Consider the following 13,285-nt stretch of genomic DNA (forward strand, 5'->3'; position numbering starts at 1 on the left):
GACAGACTTTCAAAAAATCTAGAAAACAAAATTTATTCATATATAATCTTTGTCTAAAGTATTACTTGCTCTTTATCCACTTCCCCCCACCACCTGAGGTACTTGATTAAAATAAGAGCAGTTATAAAAACAACAAAGAATTCAAACCTTTTCTTTCACTTATTTCACCCAGAGTTGTCCCTATCATCTATTCAAAACTTAAGAATTACAACTAACTTCAGGTGTCTAAAAAAATGAAATTCATAGTGACTCTATAGGACAAAATAGATTGCTCTGTAGGGTTTCCTAGGCTGTACATCTCTAAGGAACCAGTTCACCTCATCTTTCTCCTGTGAAATGGCTAGTGGGTTTAAACTGTCAACCTTGAAGCTAGCAGTGCAATGCTTAATCCACTTTGCCACCAAGACTCCTCTGATGCCTAAAAACAATTATTTACTTTCAAGGCTCCTATTCACAGCTTTCTGTAAAGCTAAACCAAATCTCTGCTTAACACATTTAAAAATCCAAGAACCTAAAGTATGCTGAATGGACCTTAGACCTTTACATAATATAACGCTCAGGGTAGATGTCCTTTACGAGTTAAGCTAAACCACTAGCAGTTTGGCTTTAAGATGACTTCAGGTGCACCAGTAAGCAGCAGCATGAAGCTGGAGGAAAATGGAAGACTTCAGGGGCTACTTTTGGTTTGAGGCTTAAAATGATCTCAAACTGTAGGTGGCCATCAAGTTTCCATGGTTCTAGAAAGCATGAAGATTCGCTGAAAAATTCTAGTCTACAGCTCCCCACCCCTTAGGACCAGAATTCTTCTACAGACGATCTGACTAAAAATGCTGAGTAATGGTGGCCAGGCATCATCCGGTTCTGGTCTCTTGGCGGCAGGGGCCATTTTTCATGGAGCCACACACTCTAGTTCTTCCTCTTATTCCTGTCTTTGCATCTGCCTCTGTTGCTGAAAAGCAGAGATCAACTGTTGTACCGTGGACGGACACTTCTAAGACAAAGGCACTATGCAGTGGATTAGGAGGTAGACCAAAGCATTAAATACTAGGCCAATTACGTGAGACCGTCCATGAAACCATGACCCTAAGCCCCCACACCAGGGAACCAAATCCTGTAGGGCATTTGGTTGTACCTAAACAGCCCCAGTAATTCTCCTTCTTCTGCTGTTGTTCTGAATACAAGCAGGTGCATTGTTGTGGTGGCAAAACCAGTCCCCCGTCTGCCACAAATCAGGCCTTTTTTGTTGCACACTGTTACACAATCTTTTCAGAACCTCTAAATAGAAAGCTTGATTAACAGTCTGTCCTGGTGGAACAAACTCCAAATGCACTATTCCCCTTATATCACATCCAGTTTTGGAGGTAACCCTTCATATAGATCATGCAACTTTTGTCAAATTAGACTTTTTACAGTTGTACAATTTAATGACGGCAAGGATAATCACCAGCTGTAAAACCCTACCCTTATCAATGAAATTTCCCCAAGGAAACCCAGTGTTCCATAAGGAATGTCATTGCCAATTAGTTGATTCTGACTCACAATGACCGTACAGGAGAAAAAGTAGAACCGGCCCCTTTGGGTTTCTTTATGGGAACAGAAAGCCTCATTGTTCTCCCTCGGAGCAGCTGGTTATTTTGAACTGCTGACCGAGAGGTTGGCAGTCCAATGTGAAGCCTACGCCAGGGATCCCCAGAAACAATAATTCCTTCAAATATCTATTATGATATACAGCTCTTATGTAATTAGACAATCCAATTAAAACATGGAAAAAGGATATAGAAATATCAAGGAATCTGAACACCTAAAACAATTTGGGGGGGAGTAGAGAAAAAGAACTGAAAATAACTAGTTTATCCAGTTTCACAACTTGTCCCTTAGCTACAGCAATAAGACTGTGTGGACCTGGCAAAGGAGACGATAGCACGGATCCACGGAATACACCGAGAACCCGAAACTGGTTCCCACAAACATATGGCCACGAGGCTGGACAAAGCTAGACTTGATGCACATAAGTTTAAAACTACCTTGTTTTATAAGTTTCATACCTCAAATAAAATATTTATTCAAAGTGGATCATAGATTTAAATGTAAAAGTAGAAAACATTTTTGTTTTTCAAATGTAAATATTTAAATTTTTAAAATAAAAATATTTATTTAAATTTAAAAAATCAACTTTTATCACAATCCACACATCCATCGTGTCAAGAACATTTGATGCCACCATCATTTTCAAAACATTTTATTTCTACTTTAGCCTTGGTATCAACTTCTCAATTTCCCCCCTCCCTCTCCCACTCTTCCCCATAAACCCTTGATAACTTATAAATTATTTTTTCATGTCTTACACTGACTAATGTTGCCCTTCACCCACTCTTCTGGTGTCCATCCCCCTGGGAGGGGGTTATAGGTAGATGGTTGTGATCGATTTCCCTTCCCCTCCTGGTATGGCTACTCTCAATATTGGTCTTGAGGGGTTTATCTGCCCTGGATTCCCAGCTCTAATCTGTACCCCTGTACGTGCTCTGGTCTAGCCAGGCTTGTAAGGTAGAACTGGAGTCATGATAGTGTATGGGGAGAAGCATTAAAGAACTAGAGGAAAGTTGTGTATTTCATCGGTGCTATCCTGCACCCTGACTGGCTTGTATCCATCCTTCCTGCAACCCTGTAAGGGGATGTCCAGTTGTCTACAGATGGGCATTAGGTCAAAGTAGAAAACTTTTAGAGAAAGATCTAAAAGTCTTGGACATGTAGGGCTAGAGTTCTTAGACTTGATGCCCAAAACATGACCTATACAAGGAAACACCAATAAGTTGTACTTTTATCAAAATTAAAAAAACATTTGCTCTGGGAAAGACCCTGTTAAAGGGATGGGGAAAAAAGCTTCCCCTTGGGAGAAAATATTTGCAAACCCACATGTCTGACAATGGGCCAGTGGTTATACAGAATGTATGAAGACCTCTCAAAACTCATAAAAGTACTCGAATTAGAACATGGGTAAAAGAGACACAGAGGTACTTTACCAGAGGATACAACCCCAAACAAGGAAACCCACTGCTGCCCACGGGCTTCTAACTCAGAGCGCTCCCAGAACTGCCCTGTAGGGTTTCCAGGGCTGTCATCTCTATGGAAGCAGACTGCCCTATTTGTCTTCTGTGGATTTCTGAGACGGAAAATCTTTACAGAAATAGAAAGCCTCATCCTTCTCCCATGGAACGGCTTGTGGTTTTGAACTGCTGCCCTTGCAGTTAGCAGTCCAATGCATAAACCATTGCGCTACCAGGGCTCCTTGTTGCTAAAGAAGTGGGGTTGAAACTACTACTAGAAACAACTAGATAGAACCCCTGCTTTATGCAGAGTACTTTCCTTAAAGGTATGCTCTCTGAAAATGATATTTTAGATAATTTAATCATTTTAAATATAATAAAATCATTTTCGATATATGAGAGTATTTTAAAAAGTTCATGGAAATTTTCTATCGTATTTTAATTCTATTTTCCACAAAGCCCCTTCTCATAGAAACCAAATTAAAAATATTATACAGCAAACATTCATGCCTCCATTTATTTTTTAATAATTTGCATAAAATTAAATTTTCTTCTATTAGGCTTTCCAGAAGGGAGACTTTTTTTTATTAAAAGGGATATACTATCATTAAAACAGTCATTGTATTTGATTGAGAATTTATCTTCATACTATGATCATTCTAATGCATTTGAACTACAAACAAAAATAAAAACCAAAAAAACAGAATTGGATTCACCTGAATAGGAAACCAATCTAATAATCTTAAAGGAAACCTCTCTGAGACAAGAAGAACTAGATGGTGCTTGGCTATTACTACTAATCTCCCGGAAAGGGATCAGATTTGCAGATCTTTGGTAGAGCAGGAGGAAAATGTGGGGCAATAGTCAAAATCAGAGACCGGTTGAGCCTTCAAGGCAATGGCTCTTCGCCACCCTTCAGTCCTGAAGCTGAGTTTACCTCCATAACTCAATGCTCAGCAACCAGGCTTTTAAGCAGAACAATAACACCAGGGAGGCACAGACTCCTTAGCATAATCAATCATTTGAGATCAAAGGGGCAGCATTTACCCAAGGGCAGAAGAATGGAAACAGGGAACATGGGAGGAAGTTGGATAAGTGATAATATATTCAGGGGACTGTAATGAATAACATGAACTAAAATGAACTACCAAATGGAAAACCAATCTGTTCTGTACATTTTCATGTAATTCAAAACATTTAAAAAACTTACTCAAAAAAAAAAAAAAAAAGAAGCCCCATAACACTAAAACTGTAATCCCAAATATCCTACTCTCTTTACAAGGTCCTTGTAAGTGGCCTTATGCATTAGCCACCGTTCATTTATTGCAAGTGCTAAGCCTTACAGGACACTTCTTGAAAAATATAACTTTGGAATCATACTCCACATATGTATCTTAATTTTAATTGGATACTAGCTTAACCATGCATTTGTACCTTAGAGAGTTAAACACCACAGGGGAAGGTATTTTTTTTAAGTCGTTTCATTAGGGGCTCATACAACTCTTATCACAATCTATACATACATCAATTGTGTAAAGCATATCTGTACATTCATTGCCCTCATCATTCTCAAAACATTTGCTCTCCACCTAAGCCCCTGGCATCAGGTCCTCATTTTTCCCCTCCCTCATGAACCCTTGATAATTTACAAATTATTATTTCGTCATATCTTTCCCTGTCCGACGTCTCCCTTCACCCACTTTTCTGTTGTCCCTCCCCCAGGGAGGAAGTTACAGGTAGATCCTTGTAATCGGTTCCCCCTTTCCAACCCACCCTCCCTCCACCCTCCCAGTATCGACACTCATATCACTGGTCCTAAAGGGATCATCCGCCCTGAATTCTAAGGGAAGGTATTCTATCAAATTTCCCTCTACCATCTTTAGTTTCTATAATGGTATAGAGCAGCGGTTCTCAACCTGTGGGGCGTGGGGGGTTGAACGACCCTTTCACAGGGATTGTCTGATTCATAGCAATAGCAAAATTACAGGTATGAAGTAGCAACAAAAATGTTATTGTTGGGGGGGTCACCACCACATGAGGTCACAGCACTAGGAAGGTATTAAAGGGTCGCAGCATTATGAAGGTTGAGAACTACTGGTATAAAGAGAAAGCTAGTGTTTTGGGGATTTTTTTCTTCTTCTGAAATTGCCAAAGTCTCCAGTGAATTAGCACTCAGCAGATTAAAATGCAGCCTGGACAGTACTGGTATAACTGGTATACAATTCCATAAAAATGGAATAACTTAGTAAAACATGAATTTAGTACAGCTAGTAAAACAGGATTCGCTGTCTCCTTTAGGGTATAGTCAAAGGGAATTATCCTTAAACAAGTATTTCCTAATAGCCTTAGACGTTCCATCATGTCATCTAGAACCTGACAGCCCACTGTCATCAAGTTGATGCCTATTCACAGCGACCCTACAGAACACAGGAGAGCTGCCCCACGGACTTCTGGGCTGTCAGTCGTTATGGAAACAGACCGCCACACCACCCAGAGAGGTCATGCCTCCAACCTTCCTGCTGGCAGCAGGACACTTCAGCCACCGCACCACCAGGGCTCTGAAAGTCGTAGCTCTTATGGACTTGAGTGTAAGTGTTTCAATTTAAACTAGCTGAAAACAATGAACTAACTTTCACCACCAGTTCTTGGATGAAGGACCACAGAAGCTCTATTTAAATAATTTTATTTAAAAAATTCATTTCCCCCGATAAAAACCAAGTAGTCCTGACTATAATTAACCAGACACCTCTGCAGTCGGGCTCCTCCATAGAAATAGCTAGGTAAACCTCTCTCAGAACATGTGACGGGAACAGAATCAAGCTGCAGCAGGATACACATCTGCTGTTTCACTGCCAGGGGTTCCACTGCAGACAACACCGAGAACACAGGGATGAAAAGAGGGATCACCCATGGCCTCGTCCCCGTTCACATGGATGGCATGGCCCACTTCCTTTCAGCCTGAACTGCCGTCGGTGCCAGCTCTAAGCCACAGCAACCTTCTCTGGCAGAGTAGAACTACCATAGGATTTGGGGGTTGTTACTTTTACAGAGGTTGAATACCTGCTCTTTCCCCCAGGAGTGGCAAGGTGAGTTCAAACCATAGCCTTGTGGTTAATACTCAAGTGCATAAGCCATTCGTGCCATCAGGGCGCCTTCCCCAGTCTGGGTCGACCAGGAGTATCTTTACTTGCTCTTTTTTCATGACTTAGCACAGGCGTTCTGGTTTTAATAAGCACACGTAGTTCTCTGATGGAATCTGACAGACCCAGAATTCTACCCAGGTCAAGGAGAGAGGAGACTAAGGCTAGAATTCTTACACTGCGATCATGGAAAGTCAGCGTTCCGCACACATCATCCTATTCAAGGACCCTTAGCAACCCTCCTGAGGCTTCTTTCAGTTCTAAGATCTAAAAACCTGCAACTGCAACTATGCCTGTCTCTTTTAAATTAAAGTCTAAAAATCAAATAATTAATAGTTAATTAAGAGGGTGATTTAAGAATTAAAATATTTGCAGATCATTGAGTCAAGAGCAGACCAGAGTAGGGCTGGGTGCTTTGTAAAATTTTGCCTGTTTTCCCAGTAAAATTAATTTCCTTCTGAGATGGAATCAGCACTGACGAATGGGTTTCCTATGACATCAATTATTTCTAATAGGAACACCCAACTTAAATACACACAACAGGAAGTCAACTATAAATGTGAAAGGCATTTTTGTTTCTTCCTTTAAGTATTTTAAACAAGCATTTTGGTGACTACCCTGCCTCAAAATTGACAATTTATTCAACTATAACAGAAATATCTTTAGAGAACATGGTTCTGTTTTGCTATTCATGGTTGAAAACGACTAAAGATTCTGGAAAACTACCCAAATCATGAACAATCTATAACGTATTAAGGATTTTTGTTTTTGAAACCACTAATAAAATAACTTGTACGCCAATATTTTAAGCTGCTCTGCCCTGCCCTGCCCTGCTCTGCTCACTGTGTTTGTTTTCTACCTATAAACCACATACATCTGTAAAAAGTCCCTATTACCAATCTGGACAGTCTCAAAATTACTACTACTACCACTACCAAATAGTCATTTGGTTAATTGTTCCCTCCTACGCCCTGGAATCTGGACTCTGGTGTGTGAACTTCCCTCAGAGGATAGTTATAGGGAGCAGAAGAGACAATGTAAACTAAAGTGTCTTGTAAATGATATAAGCTTTAGATCTATAAACCCCAATCCAAACCCGCTGCCATCAGGTCTGTTCCAACTCACAGCAGCCCTGTAGGGCGAGCAGAACTGCTCTCCAGGTCCCTAAAGCTCTGCGTCCCTATGAGCACAAAAAGCGTCACCTTTCTCCCGAGGAGCACCTGGTGGGTTTGAATTGTCCGTGTGCACGCGGCTACCAGCCCATTATATAACCCACCTCTGACAGAAGTGCAGCAGTGTTCCTTATGGAGATATAGCTGATGGGAATCAAGGCACTTTTATGCCTTCTATCCACCCCCTCTGGAATGCCTTGTCTTGATTGGAAGCCTAATACATGATTTCTATTTTGAAGCCCACCTCAAAAGCCAGCTCCTCAGATACCTCCCCACTGCGCCTGTCAATCTAGGCAGAATAATCCTCATTGTGCCACAACATTACGCTGTCACAACTCCTTGCTCTTCCGCAATTCATTCAAGAACCAGTCTGTCAGGTATTGTGCTATGCACTGGAGGGGGCGGGGGAGGGGGGGGGAGGCGGGGAGGGGAGAGAGAGTGGTGGAGAGGAAGGATGTCTTAAATCTGTAAAGAGCACATAACATCTTAAGATCACACACTAGCTCATTTAATTTTTTTATATAATACTTCACAGGATCTAATTTTTTGTTTACTATTTCTCTAACTGGAATGAATTCCCAGGGGCTAGTGACTGCGTCTGACTCATCTCTGATTCCCTGGAGTCTAATACAATACCTAGCACACAGGAGACACTCATTAAATGCTTGATAAACGAGTAACAGAAACTGGTTAGATTAAGATAATATCAATCGGGGCTAACACTGCAATAATCCTTGATGTTTCCACAGAGAAGAGAGGGGTAATAGGGCTTACTGTGCAAGCAGATTCACCTGGGGAGAGAAAACTCCCCCTCTGGCACTGTACAAGAAACACATAGGGCTGCCAGAAGCTGGCAGAGACAAGAGCCCCGATGACCACTTCAATTTGGACTTTAAACTCCAGAACTGTGAAACACTGCGTTTTGTCACTGTGAGCTACTCACTACTTTGTAGTGCTTTGTTACTACAGCCGACTCATACAAAAAGGAAGAAATGAAATCTGAAAGATTTTACCTAAAAGTGCCTACAACTAGTGAGTAAATTTAAGGTCACAAGATAAAAAGTTAATGAATAATAGGTCAGTTTATTTCTAGATTGGCGAAACACATGAAAAACAAAATTAAAAAAAAAGAAAAAAAATATATTTTAAAAATTTTAAACTGTATCCCCAAACAGATAGTACTTAAATTTAACACACTTTGTATAAGATGTGTCTGCTAAGAACTAGCAAATGCTACTTGCATAAAATGTGTATGCTAAGAACTAGCAAATGTTACCTGTATAAGATGTGTATAGTAAGAACTAGCAAATGTTACTGGGAGAAATTAAAGACCTAAATAGAGAAACCTGCTATTCCTCTGGATTCGAAGACTCATTATTAAAAATTGTTGGCAATTCTCCCCAAGGATTTGGGGGATAAACAACGTAATTCTACTTAAACTTCCAACAGGTCCTTTTACAATCTAATGGTAAAATCTACATGTACATATATAGTCAACTGATTTTCAACAAAGTAGCCAATAAAAAACACAATCTCTAACTGTTCTCCTTGACTATGTTATCCTTAATACCATCACTATTTTTAAGGTAATTCAAACATTTTTTTAACGGTTGATTTGATCAAATACAAAAAGAACTACCAAAGCGCTTCAAGGATACAAAGGAAACATCCTAGGAGACACTGCCCCCTTGTGTCAACCAATATTACTCACCAGATTAAGAAAGACTAACCATTATTTCCACTATTAGAAACACCTAAGATTTCTAAAGAGGTCTTGATCTTTCATTGTTCTGACCTTTAGAAAAAAAATTAATCAAACAGCCTTATCAGGCTCATATGGGCATGATTAATTTGACAGCAGTAATTATCAGTTAAAATTTCTAGCACTTAATTATCATAGATGCTTAGTTGCTCAAGAACTTAGAGGCTGAGTTCACAGTAATTTTCTGTTCTTATCCTGTTACAAAATACAGGGTCAATATTAAAGACACCTGATTCTTTCAAAACCAAATTAGCCCATAACTGAAAAACTGATCAAGGAGGCACTGAATATGGTGTCTTACTTTACATATACACATATATCCATACACACACAAAGTCTTTTTTTTTAATTTATGGAAAACAGAATTAAAAGGTAATGAAATTTTCCTACAAACTTTTAAAATCCCTTTTATATAAATAGCCCATTCCTATTTTTACACATTTTATTCTGTTTTCTGGAAAAATCTGGTATTTTCTTTAGATGTGTAAATGCAGTGAATTACGTAAGTACTGTTTTGTTACTCCCACCAAATGACCTTTTTTCGATGGGTCTGGGTAAGAGGAGGGTGCAGTATGGAAATAAACTGATTGGATTATTGATTCAGCTGAGACTGTTAACAGGATTCCCTGTGACTGCCGTCTTGGGTATACAGTGAGCCTTCTCAGAAGTGGGACGAGCAGGAGAGAAGGCCAAGGAGAGCTCTGAGCAGCGAACCTCTGTAATCTAGGAGACAGCTGTGACACTAGAGTGGTAGAGGAGCAATAGAATCAGGAGCCAGAGCAGCAGCCAGAGGGGTGGACTCTTCCCAGCCCACAAAGCAAAGCTGAGTGCTTTGGGAAAGGAAGCTGGCTTGTGGAGTCCGGTTGCCTCTGGGCACTTAATTGGGGAGTGGGATTTGCTGACCACTGAGCTGGTGCTAAGTGCCTTCGGGCTGAGGCCTTTGGCACAGTGGCAAGTCCTTTGGGCATTTGTTGGCAACTCTAGTAAAAGAGCTTGCAACACTGCGTGAGCAGGGCAGAGACTAGGCCAAGAGGCTGAGGGTCAGAGAGAGGCCTGCCTGGAGGCACTGCATAGAACAAACTATTCTAACTGAACAACTGTCTCCTGAGAGTTTGTCCTACACACCATACCCTAACTTCCCTAATAAATCCTCTAATTGTGGATCTGTCGTGAGTGCTGTGTGGTCACTGCGATACAGTTTCAAACGGTGAAAGTGCAGAGTGCAGGGAACGTGACTGCTGTGGGAGGAATGGCTGATGTCAGAACAGGGCTAAGAAGGAGCGGGCAGAGGCACGTCTGACTTCAAGCCTCACAGAGACTGGCTCCGGACGTTGCTGATGTGGAGTCGGATTCTCCTTCTCCCGTGCAGAGCTAGAGGAGGTCAGATGTCAGTTCCACATGATTTTGAGAGGTGATCTATAAGGCTTCCCGGCACTACACATATATGGAACTGGGCCATTCAAACAGGAAGTCATTAACACTATTTTTACTACTATGGTAACATATAAAAGCACTCGACTTAAAGAACATATAAAGATAATAAAAACATACAAGGTTAACAATTAAGTGATGTGAATGTAAGTTTTGGCTAATTCACAGGTAGCATCTCTCCTAATTATGCTAAGAATTATTGTTGTTTCTTTTCTATTAAGTAGGGTCAATAGGGTCATTAATGGAATTAACACCAACAAGGCACTTCCTATCTAAAATATCACTTCAATGTCTGTCGAATAGGGAAACACAGAATCTCCATAGCATGCACACATTCAGCAATACTTACTTTCGAAGGTGGTCATGCTCCTTCAAAAACAGTTCCGTTCTCCTATTATTTACCCCAGACCCACTTTTGTATGACCTAAGACAAAACAAGGGAATGTTTAAGAACAATTTTTTCTTTTGTAACTGGCATTTTATTGGTTGTTTTGAGATCAGTACAGACTTTATGAACAATTTGTACACAATTCATAATGCACGTACGCAAATCCCAAAATGACAGGTAAATACAATTCTTTTCTAAAGTCCAGTGAATTTCCAGCTTTAAATCTGGAAGCTATTTTTAAAGAGTTTATCAAGTACCGTTATCTTCAAATGTTGATAAGCTATTACTTCTTAAAAGTCCCACTAGTTCACAATTTAATTTCACACACACTACACACTCAAATGTTCAACCCTTCACAGGATATAATAAAGTGATCAGGAAAACTGGCCCACCACGACCAAAGGTGTTACATTACGTACACAGTTCTGACAAAACCACCATGATGACGGAATGATTTTCAGACAGAGTTCTACTGAAAATACACACTACTAAAACAAAATTTTATATGTTCAAGTTGTACAAATTCAGGACAGTGACTCCAAATTGCCATTGTTTTGTATAGTGATACCAAAACTCCACCATTCCATGGAATGATATGTTGACACCATATCTCACACTTCAATTTGGTTGCACCAAAAATAAACAGCCAGTAAATGATTTTACTTACACTTAAATGTTTCTGGGGCTACTGAAAAACTTGCATTTACAAATAGCTGATAAAAATATTCCTCTGGATTATACAAGAATGGAGAGCCCAGGGTCCACTGATCAGACATGATCTACCGATGAACATTCATTAGACTTGGTTTCTTTTTCTCCTGCTTCGTCAGAGATTGGACTCTCCTGGTTTTTCCTTCTCCATTTTCGGCAGGTGAATCTCCTTTCCTGTTTTCCCTTTGCTCCCCGTCTCCCCTTGGCTTGCACTTCCTTGTCTGAAATTTTGTCCTTTCCCTTTGGGCTTCGTCTGCACTCCTGCAGCACAGGCTTCACCGGTTTCTTCTTGGGCTCCTCCTGCACCTCCCCTGCGGTGGAGCTGGCCTTCCTTTGGGGCACCTTGGCTGTGGGGAGGGTGCCTGCTGGATGCCTTCGGCCCTCAGGGCACTGAGAGCTTGCTTGAAGCTGGGTTGCTGGCCACTGCCGCTCTGCCCACCCCTCAAGCTGCTAGGACCCACAGTAGGGGCAGTGGGAAGCCCCATGTAAGAATATTTTGGAAGAAACCACAAAAACGGATTAAATGACTGACCCTACTGATAGCCAAAGTGAACACACGGAGCCTTTTCATTGTTTTGAATGTACAATTAAAATGTTTGCATCCTGTTAGCTTCCTTAAAAAGTAGTATCTTCTTTAGATAAATACGACTGCCTCCCTAATGTAACGCTAAGAGTTTCATATGTTGTTTTTAAAGTAGCCCCACATTCTTAAACGAAGAAAACAGCAAACAAACAAAATCGTTAGTAGCATAACTACTGGGTCTCCATTCACCTGGAGTAACAGAGGAAGCAGCAGAGTCAGGAATATAAAAGAGGATATGGGAATGTGTGGCTAAGTATCAAGAATAAAATGTTAATTCAAATTACTGCACATTACTCTAAGAGGGAATTAAAAAAAAAGAAGAGGGTCGTGCTAGTTGGGAGGCAATGCAAAGCACAATGGAAAGAACACCAGGAAAAGCAGCACGACTGACAACCAATGGATAGCTTAGGCTTGAAGACTGAACACCTGGATTTACATGTAGCCAGGCCACTGTATAAGCCCCCCAACATCTAGTTTCATAAGATGGGACTCATAACGGGTACCAATACCAAAAGATTGCTATAACACCAAAAAGAGATCAAGCACAGAAAAGTAATATGTAACATGCAAAACAAACCCAAACCCTTTAAAGAGAAAATATCAAGCATCACTCCTGTTTCACGCAGCACATTCTGCACTGTATTGAGTCTCTGACACTCCCATCTGGCACCTAGATCATAAATCTGTACAGAGCCAAGTTGATCTTTTTGAGCAAAGATCCTATAGAAGAATCCTGATCAAAGGAGGGATAAAATGCATAAAAGAACTTCAAATTATCGTGGAATCTACTTTCTAGAGCCACAGAGACTGGATGAACCCCCCCAAACCACCGCCCTGAGATAATCATTGAACTTTACACTCAAACTATCTCCTGATGTCTTCTTTAAGCCACATGAAAGTCTAGCTTGGTTTGAAAAGAATGTCTCCCTTGGACATTGTGTTCTTTTAAAGAACTATCGGTAAGGGATAAAACTGACAACAGCATTTCAAAAGCTTAAATAAGAAGCTTAGGGGGCAGTGATTTTATGTTCATGTGGAGGAATAATTAGGCAAA

General features: G+C 40.5%; 1 protein-coding gene across 2 annotated transcripts in view; it reads right to left on the reverse strand.

Moving 5' to 3' along the window:
• Positions 1–13,285, reverse strand: part of GOSR1 (golgi SNAP receptor complex member 1) — a 44,116-nt gene that overhangs the window by 11,619 nt on the left and 19,212 nt on the right. For both annotated transcript variants that reach the window (XM_075561259.1, XM_075561258.1), the window contains exon 6: positions 10,899–10,973. In XM_075561259.1, the coding sequence (XP_075417374.1) occupies positions 10,899–10,973 (75 nt within the window). The remainder of the gene's footprint in view (positions 1–10,898; positions 10,974–13,285) is intronic.

Source organism: Tenrec ecaudatus, chromosome 10 (genome assembly GCF_050624435.1).
Source record: "Tenrec ecaudatus isolate mTenEca1 chromosome 10, mTenEca1.hap1, whole genome shotgun sequence".
Classification (NCBI taxonomy): domain Eukaryota; kingdom Metazoa; phylum Chordata; class Mammalia; order Afrosoricida; family Tenrecidae; genus Tenrec; species Tenrec ecaudatus.